Here is a 23,931-nt window from a genome sequence, read left to right as displayed (position 1 = left end):
CTTTTTTCAGTTTTTTTTCTGTCCCTGTCTTCCTGTCTCTCACCTTTTCATCAAGCCTTTTTTCACTTTCACTCTTTCTTTCCTTCGCCCTAGCAGCAGCTGCTTTAGGTCACAAATTTACTCCCAATTTTGTCTGTGACTGTGGTCATTGTGTGTCTGTGTGTGTCTGATTCCAAGCACACCTGTCATCACCGAGACAGTGGCTCCTTTATTACTGCAGCCCGCACAGTTCAACTGACAAATCCTGCCCCAGACATGCACACACTCACTCACACACACACACACACACACACACACACACACACTTAACCACTCACGTAGACAGTTGAACAGAGGAGAGGAACCAGGTGCTGAATCTACCCCTCTCCCCTCTGTCCCTCTATAAAACATGCACCTACATTCAAGCATTTCAGTTTAGAGTATTTAATGCTGAAAATGTGCTTTAAATGGTCAGGTAGGCACGAACAATGTCATCAGATAACATTGTGGGTTTAAAAATTAACCTACTTTATCACCTGCAGCTTCAGGTGCGCCACATTCATTAGCAAGGAAACACCACACGCTTTACATAAAACTAACTGAAGGAAAATAAGAATACTTATTTGGATGAAGTACAAACACAATACAGTGCACACAAAAAGCTTTTGCTCATGAACCAACATACATGTGCATGAGTCTTACAGTAAGGTTCTTACTTTCAGTGGCTTCAGTGTTTGGTTCACTTCAAAAGGGCCTGACACCAAAAACCTGAGACCTTGTTGGCTCATATCTTGTAACACAGCCAGAATAGTGATGTGATCCCAGGAAGAGTTTTCTAGTTCAAACCTATTCAGAAAAGCAGGAAATGGCTTTGTAGTGACTCGATCTATTGGTGTAAACATCCAATCACAGCTTCTCTTTCTACAGTAACAGGAAACGATATGCACAATGTTAGAGGTGTTTCAGTGGTTCGAGTGATGATCCTAATATCATGTTGAGGCTTTTACTTGTTTTGTTTTGTTTTGTTTTTCTGCCAACAACTTTAAAGCCCTCTCATGATGAAGCTGCGGTCTGTGGTAACAGCTGATGCATGCCAGCCGCATGTGGCACTTCAGTAGCAGTACTACAGTTCCTCCACTATCTAACTTGCTGCAGCCGCACATCATGCACTGGAGTCACCGTGTAGGCTTTTGGAGATAACAAAGTTAGAGTGTTCCTCTATCAAACATAGGTTGATAAGGCTCCCAAAGTGTCCGAGTAGCTCTTATTTGAGAACTTATGTAATATCCTGAATTGAACTCTCACTTAAACCCAGGTCTTAATGGAGAAAGCTTTGCTACAATGAATAATATTAATCCAATTATACACTGTGGTGGAGTACAGGTGCAATAGCAAGGCCTAATAGAATAAGGGGTTATGATGGGTCAATAACAATGACATTTAATGGTTATTTCTTCATTAATAAACACTGAAGGCTATGTGTAAAACAGAGGTTTGTCAGCTTCTTAGATTGCGAGGTGGCTTTGGAAAATGCAATGACAGATTGCTCCCTCCGTTAAACCCAGCAGCCCCTCCTCTGTGCTCCAGATCCACATCACCCTGCTTCCCGTGCTACACCCTGCTGCGTTGACACGATCAAGTCAGACACAGCAGACACGGAGTGGACGAAAACCAGGAAATGAGCTCGCTTTCAAAATTGTCAAAACCAGAATGAAAGAAAGAATTATTAGAAAAAATGAATACTAGGTTGCAGCATGGTGGCATTCATTCAGGTGTACAAGAAATGAACATCCGGTGTATTTCCATTTATTAAAAGGGATAATAATAATAGTAATAATAATAACAATAACAATAATAATGATTAATAATAATGATATCACGAACAGAGGAGGCTTCTTCATCGATTATTAAGCTGCTGTTGTGTAATTTATTGTGAAAGTCATAACGGAAGTAGCCCTCCATGTATGCTCGCACACACCGCTCGCACTGGCAGTCGCTGGCCCGGCGGAGTCTGTGTGTGACGGCGGCGCTTCACGCATCCACCCGGCGTCTTGTTCCCCGGACTTTCTATTTTTAAAATATCTCGAACCGTCTGAGGTGTTGGAGGCGTGAGAAATGACCTGGAAAAAAACAGCAAGTGAACGCGAGTGAAGTTTAGCTAACCCGGTGTATTTGGAAGCGCATCCCAGGCTTTAAGCATCAGAAAGTCTGTTGACGGGAAAACTGCTCACGGTAAGCGACGGTCCAGATATTAACATTATGTTTCCATGGAAACAAGCTCGGCTGTATAATGCTTTAAAATTAATTTCAACGCATCAGAAATTCATTAGTACCTCATCTTTGCACTTTTAAAAACGGCCTTACGGCATTACTATTAGTTACAAATTGTTTCCTTGGGGAAAAAATCGTATTATTATTATTTTAATTTAATTACGTGTTTCCTATAAAATAGCGCGATAATACGGTGAACCAGATGCTATGGGTGTGATTTAAATGACATATGTAATGTGCATGCATCCAGGCATGAATTTACCCCTCAGTTCTTGTCGTTAAATTACAAAAGCCCCATAGAAACAGATGATATTTGGCTTCATATCGGTGTCGAAATAACCAAATGAGCTATTAATCTAAATATATATCTATATATCTATGTCTATATATAGAGAGAGAATTATATAGGTATATATCTGACAACTACTGGACAACTGAATTCCCTCTATGGATGAGTAAAGCATGTCTGTGTATGTCTATGACAGGCAGACAGACATCAGAGGCAGCAGCAGCTCCTGTACTGCTCTAGCCGCTCTTATTACAGCTGTAGTGTGCGGTTTCCTGGCAGCGCCTGTACTTACACAATCAAAAGAGTTCACTCTGGAAAAAAAACGTAGTGTGAAAACGCCTTAGAAAAAAGAAGGCACAGTTTAAACATATATAAATTTGCCCATACAGATCAGAGAAGCACTCGATGTTTGAAACTCGAAAAGAGCAGATGCCAAACCATGATTTTTTTTCTCCATCCATTGAAATGCAAATATGTGTGGTGGATGTGTGACTCATTGCAAAAGCTCCTTCTCTTTTGTGCTGACTTAATTTTTCATAATGAGGATAAGAAAGCCCCTGGACCTTGTGACAAACACTGAAGGCTACACCTGAGGTGATTTAGGCTTAATAATATGCTGGCTTTTGTCTGTGCATGTGTCTTTGTGTGTGTGTGTGTGTGTGTCTGTCTGTGTGTCTCTGTGTGTGTGGTTTGTGTGTGTGTATGTGTGTGTTGTTTTATTGATTTATTCATAGCCCTGAAGGAAATATCTGCAGCAGCATTCCACCTGCTCCTCCAATTTCCTCACGAAGGGCACCAAGATACAGATAAAGGCACACATACACACTCACACAGACACACACACTACATCACTATGGTGCTATCACAAAGAATGCAAGGTCCCAATACAACTGTAGCCCAAGGAGCATTCCTCATCAGCCATACTCCTCCTAGTCTTCCACTTCAACTTGAAGTGTGCCTGTGCAGAGGACTTTGATGCTCAGTCCTGCTTTGACAAAGCTTTTCCAGGTTTTATTTTACTGTTTGTTGCAGCTGGTGAGTTGAAAAAAAAAGTAGAGTACTTTCAATTAGATGTCATGACTCTCACTTTCAGAGGGTTCCTCCTGTAGCTGTTTGCTATATGACTGTATCCTGCCATTTTCACACACACAAGTCCCCAGCTGCTTATATTATCTGCTGTAAATCAACATGTCAAACAGCAGCCAAGTTGCTTCTTGTATTGGGAAAACAAATTCAAATCTTATCTGCAACCATGTCGGCAGCAGTGCACAAAATTGTAGCACAGTGTAGTCCTCCCACAGCAGCACATGTTGCAAAAAGACAAATGAAAAAGATGAAAAAGGTCACTGTGTTGTTTTAGAAGAATAAGTGAGAAATGTCTGTTTCCTTAGCAGTTTTCTCGATGTGATTGTGTTTTACTTAACCTAAGACCATGAATTTACTCTTACAGGAAAACTCCAAAGAGCTGAAAAACAAACCCAGTAAATCAAAATATGGACATTACACCAAGCTAAATTTACTCAAGGGAAAATCTGAAAACTTAGTTTTTCAAAGAGGTCTTTATCCTATGTACCTCGCCTTTTATTTTGGTCATGTTATGCAGGGAGTGAGAACTTTTTGTGTGTGTATGTCTTTTAACCATTGGTTTGAACAGCCTCCGAATCAGCCAGTGATCTTTGACCCTTATTCATGCTCACTGTCACTTCAGCTCTAAGGCCTGACAACAAAGAGCTGCTTTGGTTCCCTGAATTACTCTTCCACGCACATTCTTTCCTCCTTCACTCTACTGCTCGTGGAGGAGAGGGGTAAATGCAGACTAAGACTCTTGCAGGGCAAAATCCAAACTTCAGTTTCAGTCTGCTGTAAATGTGGGTGGAAGATAATGATGTCAGCGTTCCTTAATGTCAGTCTCTGTTGTTCGCTGTACCTTGATTGTGGTGTGCGAAAACTGAGACACAAAAAGTACATATGAAAAATTATACATTTGGATAAAACTGACAATGAAATGATAGTATTTCATTCAGGTGAGAGGTGAGCAACACAGCAGGACAGACAGAAAATATGACATTCAGGTACACTAAAACCTTACTGAGGGGCAGGAAGTGGTATTTTCAAGTACTTCATTGTACTGAAAACAGGTCAGACAGGGTTTGAAATTAAGCTTAAGGTACAGGTGTGGCTTTGAAGCCTATTCAGCCTTTTGATAACAATCGCAATAAAGTCTGACAGTTATTTTTGTCGTGAAATACAAGGAAGTTTGTGCAGTTGAACTCTGTGGCATTATATTAGAAGGCATGTGCCATGATTGCAGCTCTGCACTTAGGTGCAGCAGAGCTTTGAGGCAATAGCTAATATCAGCATGCTAACATGCATGCTAGCATGCTGATCTTTAGCAGGTATAATGTTCACCAGGTTCACCATTTTAGTTTTGCATGTTCGCATTCTGGTGTATGCTAATAGAGTGCAGCAGGAATGTGTCTTAAAACCCACAAATTAGTCCCAAAGCCTATGGGTGTTTTTAATGGGTTTTTAAGGTCTGTGGTTAACACAAGCCCAAGACATTTTCACATTTTATTCTACGACATAAAATATGTCAGTCAATACCCCAGTGACGATTTCTTTAAGCTTAAAAAAGAGTGGTTGCTAACGTGGCTAAAAGTGGCTAAACGAGACCACAGGGGTTGTTGTGGACGCTAAACACCTTTTGTAAACTGTCGCTAACTTTGTGAGAGGGAAGACTTTTATAGAAGAGGTATGTGGGGTTAAATCAGACTAAAAGTTGGAAGTTTAGTGGTTTTACATTGTAGTGCTGTAGTTCATTTATAGCCTATCATCAGCTTTTTACTTATAGCGACTGTATTTCGGCTTTAAAAATCATAAAAGTGGTGTCTGTTTGATTATGAAGATTATCCTGCTGAATAAAACATGTTAAGTGTCATACACTTGTGTCTGTCACAGAGCAAATGCAGCAAAAGCAAATGTTGCTTTTTACATCATCCCTTCAGCACTCTATTACACAAAGTATAGTTTTTCAGGGCTTTAGTCATAAACCAGACAAACCATTGGATAAATTAAACCTTTCAATCATTAGCATATATCATCATTTATCTGGGTACCATGGAAACCAAATGTCATAGCAATTGGTCAAAAGGTATTTGTAACATTAAACAAACAAAATAAAAAAATAATGTTAACTTGATGGTGGCACTGAAGGAAAAGTCATCAGTGTCATTAGGTGCCGTCCTCTGAGGACCATGAATGTTTATAAAAAAAAAAAAATAATAATAATTTGGTCTGACCCTCTGATACTGCCACTAGTGTAGTTAAAGATGAAGATAAAAATTCAGCACCTCCATCAATCTTTAAATGACTCAGACGTTTCTGAGAGGAGTTTATTCTTTGACCACCGTGATACATTTATCTGCGGTGGTTTTGGCTGTCATGCCAGTGTGCGTGAAGTCAAGCAAAACTTGTAAAGATGATTAATATAGGTGGGTGAGTCATACTCCTATTTGATGCAGAGATTGTAAAACACATGGGGAATTTTACTGGAAAACACAGAGCGACAGACCCAGAGGTCAGGAGGGTAACAGGACCTGTCTCGTTCACGCATGGCTTGTTGGAGGTTATGCATGCATTCACATATAAACACATAGTTTGTGTGGGAGTGACTTGTGCAGTGAAGCAACAGGTTTTGAGATGAGTGTGGGCCTCGTACTGAAAGTGAGAAATGCTAAGTCTTTGGTGTGTGAGCAGCATTCCAGTTTGCCTCTCGCACACTCATACACACATCCATTTATACCAGTCTTTGTTTGTGCTTTTCCCTCATACGCATACGCAGAAGAGCTGGGGAAATGAAAGAAAACGGGAAATTCTTGTGCTGAATTGATGCCTGGGTGCTGCACAGGGACAATAGCGGGAGGGTGGGGGTGGAGTTAGTTTACACGTCCTGCCAATTCAGCAGTTGAAAGGATGTGTAAGAGAGGGAGAACATAGAGGTTTGAGCTCAGAAGGAGCAAATAATTCTTCTGTTATCAAGCCCTACACATAGGAAGTGCCACGTTATTGTGTTAAATACACTCAAGCATACACACCCTGTAGCCTGTGCAGAATATTTCTACATTGTGTTAACTCTTTGGAAGTGTTCATACAGGGCGCACATTTGCACACATCCACATACACAGTAGAGTTTTGTGTTGAAGGTGGGAGCCATTTTTTTATCTTCTCTGAAACATGTCTAGAGAACTGAGACTTCCACTGTGTGTTCACACTCGCTGGTTGTCTGTGGGTGGGGTGACACTGGTTGACTGTTCCCCTTAGTGCAAGTGGAAGTCTTCCTCATCAATATACCATCTATGGTCGGAGAGCTGTAATGAGTGGGGTTGCGTTGAGGCTGATGTGAGTCACACATTAGTACTGTGTGTGACTTCACCATCAGTGTGATGCTGAATGGCGAAGGGTCTTGTTGTTGAGTTATGTGTCATCATCTCACCCAAAACATGTCTGTGTACGCCTGGTTTGATCTAAATTTAGTGATGTGTGTCTTTCTCTTTGTTTGATTTTCTGTCTGAGGAATTTCAGACACCGAGACATTTGAAATAAAATTAAACTGATCTGTTGAACAATCTTCAATCAAATGGTATGCAGTTTTAAGACCCATACGAAAATTGTAACCACAATGTTTTATTACTAGTGGCTTTTATCACAATACAGATTGATGTTGTCTTATGTTGAAGTGCTATGCATTTTTAACAGCTCAAAAATTGTGTCAGAGCTCTACATGGGATGGACAGTCCAGGAAAACTCCTTTTAACTTTTTAACTCATTGGCCGAGAAAGAATTTAAAATGTTCATAAATGTACTCAAAACTAAATTAGATGCAGAAAAGGCTGTCATCCCTTCGAAAGATCAAGTTTGAACAAATTTGAACAAACACATAATTCATTTGAATTGACTTAAACATGACTTTTGTATCTTATTCCTAAAATATGTTGCATTCCTAATGTTATTGCATTTTATTAAAGTCAGCAAACAGCTTTAGCTTTATCTATGATATGGTTTAAAATCAAAAATGAATCACAAATAGTATTTTGTGTTGGGGTTTTCTTCAATTAGAGTTAATTAATTGAAATTTCAGAAACTTTACTACATCGCAGAACACACATTGACACCTAATGATTAGGTTAGTGCTCTGGGTTACCAAGGCCACAATGCAACCATAGCATTGTGGCACTGTAGACACCCATTTGTACATCTGTTGCATGGCAGAGCAGCTTGACTGTGCACTCTTTTGGTTACTGAGAGGTGAGCAGGTCTGAACCAATTCTGGCCGGTATCCTCTGTAGTAATCATCTGAGCATATGTACATTTAAACCATTGGGGTTTATATTGATCTTTGTTGTTGAGGCTTGTACCAAACAAGCGTCTTCCCTTACATCTCGAGAATATGATTTGTAGGAAGGGGTATCTCTGTAGCACCACTTCTGGTGCACTTCTGGTGCTCCTGCGATTATTATTGATGTAACACTTGGCCATTCTGCGATTTTGATTACATTTCAATTAATTGTGTGGCCCTAATACAAGAGGCTGTGTGAGTTTCTATACACGCACACACACACACAGTATTTTAACATGAATTATTAAAAGGGGAAGTGGCAAAACCACAAAGTCATTTTGTGTGAAACAGGTTACAGTTTCACTTTGTGCACTCTAACTTATTTGAAAGTAGTTATGTCATATTTAATAAAGTGCATTGTCTTTTTTCATCCTAGAATATTATATTACAGCTGTGGCTCGCAAAGAACAAGTAGCACCATTAAACTCTTCTTCCACCCACAATCCACCAGCTCAATGTGTGATTCAGCTGCTTACTACATTGATGAGAAAAGTGGACCAGACTGAATCGTACCTTTCCATGACAGCAAGTCTCTGTTAAATTCAGGGCCTGTCCCATTTCTACTGCATCTTGCTGCACTCTGCACCTTTCTGCACTCCTTCCTGGCTGAAGAATGGTAATCATCAAAATGCTGACCATTAAATGACAATGACACTCCAGTGACAATTTGAAGAATCTTGTGTTTCCCTGCCTCAATACGCTGTCTCAGACTTCTCAAATTTACTGCAGAACTTGCACAGAGAAGCTGCATCTACCTGTTGATTAACAGAAAGGAACACATATTAGTGTGATAAATATAATAACTAAGTAGCAACGGTTGGGTGTAAATGGTAAACTGTTAATGGTAAATACATAATTTGCATAACTTGAACGTGAAAACTGCTCCACAGTACACCCTACCTCCTCACCATCACCTCGTTGACCAAGGTGAATACGAGTCGACTTATACTGATTTGAGAATGCAATGTAGGGAGGGATATCGCTTCCTCTTTGGTATCGTTTTAATTAATGTCTGTTTTTGGCTTTAACTGGTCAAATACTGTAATTATGTTTCCATGTTTTATGTTTTGTACCTTTGGAAATTGTAAAAGTAAAAACATTAATGTGTGTAAGGTGATGATAACCAGAAAGCTAGATTTTTCATCATCCATTTGAGCTAATTGATTTATCAAAGAAGAAGGAGACTAACAAGGTTTTCAGCTGAAGGGTGAAAGAAGGCTATTGTCAAAGCCTGGCCTGGGTGAACCAAACAAATCAGAGTAATCCTTAACAACAATTAATTAATTCTGAGCCAGGATTAATCAGATCCAGGAAGCAACTTGGAGGTACCTAACACTGTAGCTTTGTCCCAATTGAGGGGCCGCATCGTTCAGAGGATGTGGTGTGGCCCTTCGTAGCCGTCCAGGACAAAATGACCAGCTGTGCCCACCCTTACTGTTGTCTTCACAAGCGCTGCTCCTGTTGCCTAGCAACCTAGACAACCTGTGACTTTTTTTTTTTTTACAAAAACTTGTCCCTTGGTATTAACAGCTGTACTGTTGAACTGAGCTGAAACCCAGTACTTACATTTAAAAGTGTAATCCTCAGGCTCTCTGTCAGTTGTGTTGGCTTTCATTACTGGCATGCAATGAATCTGGGGATAGGTTGGGCCATGAAAGACCTGCAACGATCCTCCGTTGCCCAGAAAAAGAAGGCTACATTTCTTGGCTTCATTTAAAGGAGCCCTCGAAATGGGACCACAGAGTCGCGCCAATGAGACTCAGTCTGTCTCCAGATGCAGCCTCTGAACGATGGGGCCCCTGAACTGGGACACAGCTACTGAGTTCACTTCTGACCTACCTGGAAACCACTCAATAACAAACAAAATTCAAAAAGGAGTTCAAAACAGTCTTTGGACTAAAAATGTTTGTACCATATTGTGCTTTGCAGCAATCTGAGCACGTGCGTGAATCCCACAGTGAGACCTCACCGCATGGAGTTTCCAGACAGAGGAATTGGTTAGCTATATTGCTATGTCAGCTAAAGGTTAGCACGCCAGATACCCCCAGGAGATTAGTGTGAGCGCTGCTGGCTTTGTGTAAATGACTTTGAAGATGCACAAATGAAATGAAATTAATTACAGCTGTTGAAGTCTTCAAGTGTCACAACTTGTTGCACCATATTGCTTAATTATTCTTCCCTGTGTGTGTGTGTGTGTGTGTGTGTGTGTTCATCAGTGTGACTGTGTGCGTCACTGTGTGGTTGTCCAAAGCTTAGGTCCATCTCAAGTATCAGGTGTGTGCTCCAGTGTACATAGTTATAAATAACCAGCTGACCATCAGAGCTGTGCAGTCTCTCTGTTCCTTTTTGTCTGTCTTTTTCTTTCTTTTGCCGTCTCTCAGCTTTTGTCTGTGGTTCAACTGGTTCCTGTCTGTCTTGTGATGTTGAGGACAGCTGTGGCTGCTCTGTTTCCCCTCCACAATTGTCTTCTTCTCTTCTCACACTGTCTCACGCACTGTGCGGTGACTCCACGCACTCACAGATGCAGAGTGGAATCAAATCGTGTGACCGTGGGTGTAATGTGTGCGATGTGAAAACCTTGAATGTCTGTGTGATAAAAACTGTCTGGGATGATTTGACATCTTTGGTAGAAATTGTGTGTGTGTGTGTGGCTGGTAACACAGACGATTCTCAGTGAATCTGATATGATGCAAATTTCTGTGTGTTTCTTTTTTAGAGAACTTTATATTGTATTCTCTTAAACCCTGACTGCTGTAATGTCTGCAGTGCATTGATGTCGACATAGTCTATTGGCTGTGTTGGCCTTTCTAAGTTACTAAGAAAAGAGTGAATTGAGTTGTTGGTGTGTGTGTGTGTGTGTGCCAGTTAAAGGGGAAGAGTGTTTCCATTGATAACAGCATAGAAAAGTCCCTGTGTGTATTTTCAGCCTGAGCTATATTCAATGATAAGAAAATAGAGATATCATAGCAGGGGTCTGGGCCAGAATACTATCATTAAAAAAACTTTTTTTTTTACAATGTCAAACCTGTGCTATGTCTAGATGGGGACTGTTTTTTCAGTATATAGGATCTGTGTCTACACATAGAATATGAGTTCTGATTGTGTTTCATTGAAATGTGCTTTTTACAGTTACATCTGGCCATAAATACACACGATACCTTTTTAATTCCGCACTTTATCAGCAGCTGGTTTCAGTCGTGGGGTTTCTAATTTGCCTGCCTGACTGTCCTCCCTATGCAGAAATAATTGACAGATTTCTTTCCCTTGTGCAACTGCATTTGACTTTTTGTGTTTTTTTTTTCTGGCAGTTCTTACCAATGGAGCCCCGACTGACAGATAGGCTGAGGGTTGTGGTCATCTTGAGCGTCATCCTCTCCACAGGTAAGCCACACTGAAAAAAAAAAAAACATCTTTATCTTAGGTCCCTCTTTCAGCCTCATGTTGATTCTTACAGCTGTGCTTCTGTACACTGTTTTCCACATTGCCTGCTGCTCTATGTGGTATATTTTGTCATGTGTAGAGATATTCAAAGAGAGATGTTCAAAAACAACATAGACTGGAAACTTCAAACATATACAGCAGGTTTTTGGAGCATCTGCTGTGTTTGTGAGGGGACTTCAAACTACTATAACTTCTATTCATGGGGTTTAGACAACTGAAGTGCCTCTTCAATAAAGGAAAATGTTTTGCAGACGCGTGGAAAGCTTGCTTGCCACCGATGCAGTTTCAATTGTACAAAGAGCTGTCTGAAGCTCAGTTTACTGAAGCTTGAGGCTTGTGAAATGATTCTTCAGAGATGAACTTCAGTGTCATGCACACGGCTGTGTTTTGGTGCCGCAGGAAGTATGTGCATGGCCAGGACTTCAGCTGTGCACCGATGAAGTGGTATTTACCTGGGATGGTTGGGTATTTAGGTTACCCTGTGCATGCTGCTGTGGGAGGACATGCACTGTCACCACAATGCTGAGGATGGCTGCAAATTGCTGACTCTTAACCCACATAAGCCTCTGATAAACCACACACACCCCTTCATATATGTTTGCTCATATGTCTGTTCTCCATTCTTCAACCAGCTGACAGAAAAATTGATTTAACTTCAAAAGAAACTGTATATTTGAGCTGCTGTATATTATCATATCATATTATCATGAGGGCTGTCAATTAATAAAAAAAAATTAACAAATTAATCACACATTCTGAAATGAATTAAACGCCATTAATCACGATTAAAAGTTAGTTTTTACCTCTAAAGACTAAAGCTTCTTATAGGGCATATTTAAATGTAAAATAAATCACCAAATTAATGAGTAATCACATATGGTGTATATTTCAAACACCACTGTTTAATAGCATCTTAACACAAAACTACACACAGAACTATGTAGTTTCAAAGAGAAAAGTCAGGCTCATAAAGTGCAACTTGGCTCATAAAGGCTCAACTTACATAATCACCATCTTGTATTCGCCAAGATAAATTGTGTTAAATTGCGTTTTGCGTTAAGGTGATATTTCAATGACGAATTGCTCCTGTAATAACTAAATTTGGCTTTGCAAATTGTGCATATAACTTTTGTTTTCAAAGTAGTTCAGTCGAGCAGCTTTCTGAATTGAGAATTTCCGCCTAAAACTCCCTCCCTGCGCATCTCCATCTTCAGCGACTTCGTCTCTGGCTGCAGGGATGAGTCTCACGGTTTCCATGTCATATAGGTCAGCGCCCACTCAGGAAGTAAACAAAATTGCAGTGGCCTTAATTGCATTAATTTATTTTAACACGTTTTAGTATTTTGAAATTAATCACAATGATTAACGTGTTCGTTTTGACTCCACTTGTCCCTGTTTCCTCTGAGAAAACTCTCCACAGGATTCACAAACTTTGCCTCATGACAGAGAGAGCCCTGCATTTACACGGGATGAAAGTAGTGAATATGTTTGGCCATGATTGTCTCTAACAGGTCCACCTATAATGTTTGATGATATGTTCTTTCTGATCCCACCCCCCTATCCACAGGCACTACGAGCATGTTCAGACCAGTCTGAGCATCAGATTACCTAAAGTGCTCCAACACACCTCTGACAAACTCTGTCTGATTCAAGGAAGTAGCCCACTTTATGGGAACGTTCATTTTCACATACAGGTTGCTCTGTTTGCTCTGAGTCTGTGGTCACATGTCCACAAAAACAGTTCCTGTTATTGTTGGTATCATTTGTGCCTAAATGATATATTTTTCTACAACCACAAGTCTTTCCTTTTTTCATATTCTCATGCAGAACTGTTTTACAGGTTTACAGTAGGCTTTGAATTTATTTTCTGAACATCCTTCCACAACCTCAAAATCTTACTGACTGTCATTAGAGCTCAACAGAAAAGCAGCTTGTCTTTGTGTCGGTGGGTTTGTTTCAGTATTGCATTCACAACTCTTAGATATTTTAGATGATTTTGTAACACTTAAAGAAAAAGCAACACCAAGCCTTTGGTCCTTTAGTCAGTGTGTCTCTCCTTTGTCTCCTTCAGGTTCAGGTGAAAGTGATCGGGACTTGAAATTTTGTGGCACCTGGCGCCACAGCAAGACCCTCCTGAGCCTGAGCGTCAACCTCTCCCCGGGCTGTAAGGGGATCTCGATCTCGGCTGATGAGAACACCCTGGCCATTAATGGGCAGATTACGGCCCAGTGTCTGCGGTACGAAGTGATTCCCCTCCACCAGATTGGACTTGACTCAGAGGAGGAAATTAACTTCTGTCTGTACTGGGAACCATTGCTGGACCAGCTCAAGCTGCAGGTAAATCAGAAAAAGGTGAAGGAGGGAGGCAAGATGAGGACTTGGTGGATCCTTACCTCTCACATCTAAAAGCTCATATAACCCAGGCCATTTTTTCACCCATCATCTGGCTCAAAAGCATGAAAGCAATGGAAAATACAAGTGCATTATTTTGCCTTTTTCACATTTTTAAAAACTAATATCTTTATTTTATTTTATTTTTTTGTGGAATTGGCTCTGGAGGTGAATTAGATGCATGTGTAAAACTTATAACATTACCAAGTGAAACGCACAAATCAAACATAAAATGTTATACTGTATATGCTACAGCAGCTTCATTGAACTGAAGAACTGCTGCTCGTTTTTGTTTTGTTTCTGTTTCGCTGCACAGCTCGGAGAAAGGAACCTCACCCTGTGCTGGCCTGCCAGCCTGCAGGGCTCCTGCTGCACCTATCTGTCTGATGGCCCCAGTCAGCCCGAAGCTCCCTACGGCATCATCAATGGGATGGTCAGAACAGATTTCATCACCCACAAAACACGCAGAGCCTACAACTTCAGTGGGGCGCCCGTCGCCTGCAGTAAGGAAGAATGGATGTTATCTACAATATATCTGTGCTCTATCAGAAGGATGAAAGCTTTATTTGTTGTACATAATTGTTTTGTATTATTTTCTGCTTTAATAAGTCTGTTAAGTTTGTAAGTTAAGTCCACACTGATTGTTAAAAGTCCCTTTTGTTCAGTCATATGTATCTAAGAATAAGTGTCGCAGTTCAGAGTTCAACATGTCAGATTTAAAACAGCTTTTTGTCTTTTTATAGACGAGTTATGTCAAGAAGCGAGCCACGGACCTGCCCAAGTCAACATGTAATTTCCTTTGTTTTTTCTCACATGCATCATCATATTAACTGTTGAAGCAGCATGACAGGGTGTTTCTCTCAACATCCTTCCTCAAAGAACTTTCTCTTGATTGCTGAGCTTGCAGGGAGGCTTTATGTTCAGTGATCAAGTGCATAAACACTGACCCTAAACAGGAAGCTAAACTTTTAACATGTTAGGGTGGGGGTTACAAGATAATCTTGCTTTCTTTGAATGAACCTAAAAGTACAGTTTTTGACTCAACATCATGAAGCTGTGTGTGTAACTGTGTGTGTGTGTGTTCAGGATCAAAGGCACTGCTGAAGATCTCTGCACTCGCAGCTTCGAGGTGGAGATGAAGGAGGATTTCGGAGGCTGCAACCTCACGACACCTGTAAGACTATAACATACAAACAGGATTAAAAGTCGACTTATTATTACAATCAAAAAGGAACTAGAACTACACACAATACTAAAAATGAAACCTAAATTAACTAATACCACAAAAAGACCAACAATGTGTCAGTTTCACTACTTTAACTTTTCCAGCCTGTAAGTTCTATTCGGCCTCAAACCCAGTGGTTCCCGCTGAAGAATGCATTTTTAAAATCAGGTCAAAAATACATTTTTTTAACTATAGCTAATGGTTTAAAAACAACAGCTGGGTGCTGCAGTTTTTAGCAGACCTTACTCAAACTTGAGTAATTGGTGCATTTGTCAGGAAACATTTCAGCTGTGGATTTGTGCACTGGAGTTATTACAACAGCAGAACTGTGTACAGGGGATCAGTTTAAAAATAAAGGTATGTCATAATCAAATATAATATAATCAAAACAAAACATGGAGGAAGCAGTAAAATCAGAATAAATAGGTTTAAGAGAAAGCTAAGCTAAAAAGACAGGTCTTTAGACTTCTTTTAAAACTAAGTAGAGACTGGGCCATCCTCATGTCCAGTAGATGGCTGCTCCACAGGCTGCAGTCATCAGTGTTTCTTTTTGTCCTGTCTCGAGGAACAGCTAAAAAGGGCAGTCTCTTTAGCTTAACGGCATATCTTATATTATTCAGGTGCCTTTAAAAACTAATAGAAGGATCTTAAAATCTTCTTTAAAGCTATGGGAATGGGGTTTGATGACAAGAAGAAACATTTAGAATAACATTAGTCTTACCATTTCATGTGTTAGCAGCAGTGTACTCTCTGCACAGACCACATCAGCGATACTGTGACCACACTGGTTTTGTCTTTTTAGCTGCATATTCAAAAAGAAGCACATTTCCTCCGAGACTGATCTGACATCTGTGCAACGAAATAACTCATCTCTGTAGGTTTCAACTGCATCAGACGATCTCCTACAAAAATATTATTGCAGTTAATGTCTTGTTTTGCACATCACTCCTATTGCAAAGATAAAGATATTTCATGCATGCATCTGACACAGCAGTGCTCTCACACAGGGTTGCATAGGCAGTGATTCATCAAACTGATCATGTCTTTGTAGTGACTTGATAATTTTACTTTAATGAGTAGACCTCTTCACGTCTGCGGCTGCATCCAGACTGTTTTTAATCAGGGGCTTACTTTATAGCAGGATCTTAAACCAGCCAGTGAGTATTTATTCAAGTTGAGGGTGGTGGTGATTTAGTACAGAAAATAGGTGAGAGCGCCGCCACATGAAAGTGCCTGATAGCAGCACTTTACTGACAAGTAGAGGATGGATGTGGAAGGCCGACATTTTTCCCTTCAAACTACCTCAAAATAGAGCCATTTGTGTTTGTACCCAGCAATCTGCACACACTCTACTCATTATAGCTGTGTACACCGTGGGCTTGTGATGGACTCTCTCAAGCAGAGTAGCAGGGTGGTACAAGTCCTGTCAACCATTTTAAATATGGAGACATTTTATTTTATTTTCATCCTATATTTGGCTGAATAATTAAGAATTGACACTTTGATTTGTTGGTTTATGGTCAGTAGTTTCCCTCTTTTTATGTATTATCTAGAAAGTAAATTGACCCAATGTCCTCTCTCTCTATATATATACTGTACTGTTTTTTTTTCAGGGCTCTATACTCACATCTGAAGAGCCCAGCACCACTGTCCATCTCCCCCCTGCTCTAAAACAAGCTGCAAAAGAGACGAGCAAAGTGGTCTGCACATTCTTCAAAAACAACTCCCTGTTTCAGGTGAGGCTCCGTTTGCCCTCAGTCAACACTGGCAGCTGAAGAGACGTCAGCACAACCTCACACACCCGCCTGCCTGCCTGCTGCCATTTTTATTGATCCAAGCTCAGACTTTGAACAGTGCTTTGTTTCTACTGACAGGAATGTGTGTAAATATGTATTATATGAATGGAAGGTAAAGAGTGTGTGTGTATGTGTGTGTGTGTGTGTGTGTGTGTGTTCCAGGAGGGTCAGAAGAACGTCAGGATTCTCAATGATGTGGTGGGAATATCTGTGGAGAACGAGGTCATCACTGATCTGCCTGAGCCAATCAGGATTGGCTTTCACCATGAGGCCATAGCTGTAAGTTTGTGTACTTCTGTCATCAGTGTCCAATTTATGTTGTCTAGATAACATGGTATACTGTTCACTATTTTTGTTCTGAATTCAAAATGAAACACCTATTTTTAGTATTCTTTGTACTGCTACATGCAGTGAATTGAATCATTTTGGTTAAATAAGGGAAAATGTGTCTGAGTCCATGTCTCGCTCAGTTATGAACAGAGCGAACTGGAGGCATAAAAATATCTGTCCATACATCCCTCTCATTCTCGTGACCACGGTATCTCAGGAACAGCGTGAATCTGAATTTCTTCAGAATTGGCACAGACGTTCACTTGGACTCAAGGATGAACTGATTAGATTTTTGTGGTCAAAGGTCAAAGGTCAAAGTCACTGTGACCTCACAAAACACAATTTTGGCCATAACTCACAAATTAATATGCTTATTGTGACACAGTTTAATTGTAATCAAAAATGATGAAGTGATTACATTTTATATCCAGAGAGTCAAAGGTTCACTTCACTGTAACATCATAGTGTTCTGCAAAAACACTTCTGGACATACTGTAACTCAGGAAGGGGTGATTGTGACCATATTTCCTGCAACCTGGTTGGTTAGGGCACACAACTGTGAGGTGGTTATTCTGACAGCAGAAATGTTGCTGAGCCCAGACTGTTCCTCTAAAACTGAAAACACAACTGGTGCAAATGTTTTCTTCCGTGACACCTTTGAGTGGTCTATCACGTCAACACAGAGAACACACAGAAACCACTCGGTTTCTTTTCTTACATTGTGTAACAACAGACGGTTCTTCTATATATGCACACACACACACACACACACACACACACACACACACACAGACATACACACATAAACCCACAGTTAAGCATCATATCTGATCTGTATTAGTTATAACACAGACTTGAACTATTTTTTTCATGTAGGACATAAGTAACTATTTTACAGTGGCAGCTGTTTCAGTCACTACTAAATCAAAGAATGTAGTGGCGACTTTGTTAATATGAATGAAAATGTGGAGTCTCTTAATGGGAAATGATGACAGCTCACATCTGTCTCCCCTCCTTATTTCAGAAAATGCACTCAAGGAAATGTGTTTCATGGGACACAAGAAAAGGTTAGAACCAAGCTTATAAACAGTTTTCCTTCATATATCTGAGATCCCCTGTTTATTTACTGTAACCCCCACAGATGATGATCCAGTATGTTTAAATCAGTGTCATCTCTGTGCAGATCCGTTGCAGGTCAACTGGTTGGTGGATGGATGTGTGACACTAGAGAGAGGAGACCAACACACCGAGTGCCACTGCAACCATCTGACTTACTTCTCTGTACTGGTGGTGAGACGTGCTGCAGACAACCACACAACACAAAACAAAACAGAAAGGAAGTAACATGATGCAGGGAAATGAACAGAATCAACATCTGTACATGATTTTACACACATACTGTGTAAGTACTATTACAGTTGTCAATTTGTCGTGCAGAAACACACACAAAAGGTACACACTTTCACATTTTAGTGTGTGGGGACCTTGTTAGTCTTGCTCATTGCTTTGTCCCACGACAGCAACTGGAGCCTCGACCAGTGCGCCACCTCCTGGCTCTGACCGTCATTACATCTGTGGGCTGCGTCGTGTCTGCGATCAGCTGTGTCGCTCTCATCATTTTTCTCTGCAAGAAGAGGTAATGTGTTGTCCAAAATATCAAAAAAAAAACAAAAAACAGAGAAAATGTTTAATAATTTAATAACTCAGCTCATTACCGTCCCATTCTCCCTGCAGCATACGATGTAAGGATCAGTCCACACCCATCCACCTGGGCTTAGCTGTGTCTCTCGCTCTCCTCAATCTGCTTTTCTTCTTCACTGGGATCTTGGCCAACATAGGAGGGGAGAGTTTGTGTACCTGGGTGGGGGCAGGGCTCCACTATGCCCTGCTCAGCTCCTTCAGTTGGATGGCCATAGAAGTTTTCCACACCTTCTGGTTGGTGTACATGGTTTTCAGCCCCCTCCCCAAAGGCATATGTAAACTGTGGAGCATGGTTGGCTTTGGTGAGTACGTGACGTAGCATTTGTAATAAATCTACTTTATAGCACATGAAGGTGAACGTGACATTAACGTATAACGCAAATCTATTTCCAGGTCTCCCTGCTGTTCCCATTATCATCCTGGCTGCAGTGGGTGACATTTATGGACTGAGAGAGGTGGTGCCAAGTAATGACGTCTCCAACCCTTATGTAATGTAAGCAAGATTATTTGCATAGAGATACTTGACTCATGCAGCAATGCCTGGATAGTTTATAAATGAAAGCAAGTAAATCACAAATCCACGCACCCCATGTTTTAACAGCAGTAAAACACAAGCAGGAGGATGGTGAAATGTCTTTCATAGAAAAAAATTGAAATCATTTGAACATTATTCTGACATTTTATTGGTCCTTTCTTGGATTATTTGCTTTTCCTTTTCTAAATGTATTTGGTGTTTCCAGGTGCTGGATGAAAGCCACCTATAAGGCCCTGCTCGCTCACTATTTCACCAACATGACGATCCTGGTCGTCCTGGTGTCCTCAGGCTTTGTGATGCTCTTCCTGGTCTACAGGAAGATCCACACAAGAGATGAATGGAAGCAGAGTCGTGTGGCTTTTCTCAGTATCTGGGGCCTCAGCTGCCTCTATGGAACGACTTGGGGTCTGACCTTCCTGGACTTTGGACCCCTCTCTGACTTCGTTCTTTTCCTCTCCTGCATCCTCAACTCTTTTCAAGGTCTGTGATTGTGATATGCTGCTCAAATATACAAATATACTTCTGTCAGTGCAGATTGCAGGGTTTATATTATGTTGTTACACTCAGCTTAGAAAGCACCGGGAGCTTTCTCATTTACAGTGTGAAAAACCATACAACAGAGCAGAGACCTGCATTTTCCAGGCATTATATGGTGTCACCAGACTTAAACTTTGACATTGTTGTCCCCTCGGGAAATCTACTGATCTAATGAACCACAAGAAACCACATATTTGTGTGATGTTTTCAGCATGATTGCCATCTTCTCAGAAGGTTTAACTATATATAGCCAGTCTTTGGATGGGTGTATTTTCATTGTTGGCTCAGAGATTGGCAGCTGTGCGTTTGGAGCCAGTTGTCCATTGTATCAGTGTGGGAATGAGACAATGGCCGTGGTTAATCATGGCTCTGTGTTACTGGGGCCTATCGGGAGAGAAACTGTTTCCTCTCACATGCAGCACATTTGTTTTTGATCCAGGTCCAAGAACTCAACATATTAACCCCACTGCTGCTGCACACTGGTAGCTGTTAAAGAGAATTTGATCTGTTAACTAGCTAACATGTGACATTTTGATAATGATATATAACAAACATTTAAAGATCCCATATTGTACAAAGTGAAATTTCCATGTGTTTTTTTTTTTTTTTATAAAGCAGGTCTAGGTTCTATATTAATATTGTGAAAGTATCAAAGCCACAGTCCACAGAGAAATGCACACAGCCTGTATTCAGAGACTGAGCCTTAAAACCAGCCGTCAGGACTTCTGTAACTTTGTTATGTCACAACAACACAGTCACTGCTCTCAGCCATGCCCAAGCCCCACCCACCTGGACCCACCATCCAACCTTGCAAGATTTGGTTTCTCTCTGTTTACCTCTCTCTTCTGATTGGCTCACTGACCTGTTGTTACTTTAGCTCCTGAGAGGGGAGATGTAAAACTACACTGAGATGTATTTTTTGGTTCTTACAACCACAACTATATCTTCTGATGCAGATCAACACAGGAAAGTGTAAAATATGGGACCTTTAAATTCATCATAAACCACACTGATTAGTAAGAAAAAAATAAATTGTTTTTGAGCAGAACTGTATAATAGACGCTTCAAAATGAATGAAAGTAATTTGACTATAACAGTTTTTTTTTATCACAGTGGAAATATATTACTATATGTTTAAAACCAAAATAAAATAATAGTTCTTAAAAAAATACATCGCTGAAGCCAAGCCAAGTTTATAGAATAAAAAACAGTACATGCCAATAATGTTTTATCTTCATGCTGTTTTGTCATTAGTTCATCTCATATTAAGTCTTAGGTCTAGCTCTACACTTAATTCACCAAAACTAAAAATAAGCACAAGGAAATGGGCTGCAATCATACGGATACTAACCTGACTCACTCAGAAATTAAACGTGGAATCAGTGGCAGGAAAAAAAACTTCCTTCATCACCTGAGCTAAAGTCAAGTATTTTAGTATAAAATGAACAACTTCTTTTGAGAGCAAATAAAACCACTTTATTATGATTTCCCATCTTTACAGTGACATTATCTTGTTGTAACATGTTGTATATTGGTTTTTTTTTTAATTATTGCAACATTTGAGTTTGGAAACTGGGAGATGGATGAATGAATCTTGCCTCTGGTCTGTTCCCCCAGGCTTCCTTCTTATGCTGCGGTTCTACATGCTGGAGTGGATGCGGAAACAGGCTGGTGGCTCTGCTCCTGGCAGCAACAGCACCGGATCTACCAGGCAAAACATGCTACAGCCTCAGGAGAAGAGTTAAGTGGAATGAAAAAAAAAGGTGTGGTACATTAAAAAAAAGTGGAAAAAGCTGCAGCAGTCAAGCTTTTTCATGTAAAAAATAAAGTCTTCTTGCCAGTGTAAATGGAGAACATTCCACCATGGACTGAGACATTGTAGAAACCTGAGCACAAATGAAGAGTGAATTTCAAAGTGACCCATTCTCCTGGTATCCCTTGGCATTACATATCACAAGCACACAGGATTTCCCAAAACTGACCTTCAGTCAGTCGGAGGTAGTCACTGCACCCTAGCACCAGCTCACAAGTTAAATGAGTTTAAATGACTCAGTCAGTCACCCTCAGATTGTGTTCATTAGTCATCTCATGAGGGGAGCAGGTAACAAAATTTGTTCATATGCATTTTGCAAAATAATTATTTTAATTTAAAGCTACTATACGCAATGTCTAATCAAGCTAGCTGTAGCATGAGACTCAGCTAATGCAGGAATTGGGAGCATGTTAGCCTGTGATTCAGCCATAGCGATGTCAGCTAATACTAACTGGAAGCCTCAGTGCGAGAGAAGTACTAAACCAGAAGTAGTGGCCACATAGTGATGAACAGCTGTGAGCGCCCACCCATGATTTAGTCCTTCTCTGATCATCATGATGGTCAGAAGTGCAAGGCTCATTCAAAAATCATAGAAGGGAATATTTGTGCACTGCTGCCAGGCTGTTTAATGATAGCCCCTCTCTACATTGAGATATGTTTTGGAGCATATTTCAATATTAGAAAAAAAGTTAAGTACTGTAGTTTTAATTTTAGCAACATGTGGCTCTCACAGTTGTAAAGCAAATGGATGGAGATTAGCTGAATATAACCTTGCTGGAAGTATTTTAATCAAGCTGCTGTGGTAAACCACATCCACATGACAGGTTCAAAAAGATATTTGATTACTTGATTCTTCTTCTCTGGGGCAGTAGAGAAGAAATCACTCAGGAATGAACAATATAGGCCTGGAGTCTGTATTTGTAAAATACCTAGACTGGCTCTAGTTTTAAAAAAAGGAAAGAATTTATCTGAGATTTTAAATTCTGAGCTGGAGATAAAGTGAAGCTTTTTTTTCCAGACAGGGAAACTTGGGGGATGTTAAATGACTGTGGCTTACTGTGCTGTGATTTCCATTATATTATCTGTACAGAAATACTATATTATTAATATTATTATTGAAGCTCTTGTTGAACCTTAGATAAGCTTTTTATTTTTTTTTATTGTGTACGCTTTTGTTTCCGAGCTAGATCTTTTAAAGTAGCTCTTTTTTTGCAGTCTTTAATAAATGTACTAGAGCCTCAGTGAGTTGATTTTTGATTGCTCTAATATGCATAATACAAGACATTTTATATACAGTATGTATGCATTGTAAAAATAATAGGTGAAAGTTTTATGATGACTCCATATTTTCTCTAGACTGTATTCAGACCTTACGTCAGAGTATTCAAAATGGACCAAATGCACTTCAGTTGAGTCTTACTGAAAACTTTTCTTGGCTGGCACAATTTGAAATATAAATGTAAAATTCATGCATAAATAATTTTTGTGACTTTTGTGACATGTCCTTCATCTCCAGTGCAGTCCACAATGGACTTTTTTAGATACTGTGACTTTTGCACTGTCTTATTTTATAAAGAGAAATGTTATGTCATTGTGTACATTTGAGTTTTTCTGTATATGGAGTATAATTAAAAACCATTTGGTTACAAAAGGCTAATGGCTTTGTATGTGTGTAAATGTGTGTGTGTGCAGCAGTGCACAGTAAGCACATTCAAGGCTTGCTGTTTTCCTGCTCTGTCATGCCTCCTTATCTTTTTCCTGTGTGTTTCCTCCCAGGAGGTTTTAGATTTGTTTTTCTCATCACAAACATGCCGCTTGTTTGCCACTGAAATTCTCACTGTCTCCTCTACGTGTGGCTACAAGTGCCCCAAGATCATATTAGTCACTGCCGTCTTGGAACAAATTGACTTGATGGTCCTTCAGAAGAATTTCCTACTCATTCTCTTACTTTATTTCTTATCTGTGGTGCCGCCCAATGCAGACGTGCCAGGTCATTGTGAGATAAAAGATGGTCTCAGACTGCTAAACGTAAGAGAAATACCAGGGGGTCGTCTCCACCAACCAGACCAGAAAAGTAACTGTGTGTTCACAAAAGTGAGACATGGTGCTGTGCTTTTCACTGACGTGGTGTTTCGGTGTCTGCAGGTGGCAGTCACTGTTCAGTTTCTCGGTGGCAAAGATTGTGTTTATTGAATTGTCTTTATTGTGACATTCTCAACATGTTGTAC

General features: G+C 40.2%; 1 protein-coding gene across 2 annotated transcripts; it reads left to right on the top strand.

Annotated features, from left to right (window-relative positions):
* Positions 1-1,978: 1,978 nt before the first annotated feature.
* adgrg1 (adhesion G protein-coupled receptor G1) lies at positions 1,979-23,354 on the top strand. Of its 2 annotated transcripts, none has more exons than XM_071489050.1 (15): positions 1,979-2,211; positions 11,243-11,315; positions 13,447-13,727; positions 14,083-14,269; positions 14,510-14,555; positions 14,853-14,940; positions 16,605-16,727; positions 16,950-17,066; positions 18,142-18,184; positions 18,301-18,407; positions 18,638-18,753; positions 18,852-19,120; positions 19,212-19,311; positions 19,559-19,833; positions 21,508-23,354. In XM_071489050.1, exons 2-15 carry the CDS (start codon positions 11,252-11,254, stop codon positions 21,633-21,635), a joined length of 1,944 nt encoding a protein of 647 aa, XP_071345151.1. In that variant the 5' UTR covers positions 1,979-2,211; positions 11,243-11,251; the 3' UTR covers positions 21,636-23,354. The 2 variants fall into 2 exon arrangements, with proteins under 2 accessions (XP_071345151.1, XP_071345152.1); XM_071489051.1 differs by having other exon boundaries at positions 2,070-2,211; positions 13,447-13,712.
* Positions 23,355-23,931: the final 577 nt, after the last annotated feature.

The sequence above is a fragment of the Trachinotus anak genome, unplaced genomic scaffold (genome assembly GCF_046630095.1).
Source record: "Trachinotus anak isolate AG129_WGS33_773 ecotype Australia unplaced genomic scaffold, CSIRO_AGI_Tana_v1 ptg000011l, whole genome shotgun sequence".
NCBI lineage: Eukaryota > Metazoa > Chordata > Actinopteri > Carangiformes > Carangidae > Trachinotus > Trachinotus anak.
This window is presented reverse-complemented; position numbering and strand designations above follow the sequence as displayed.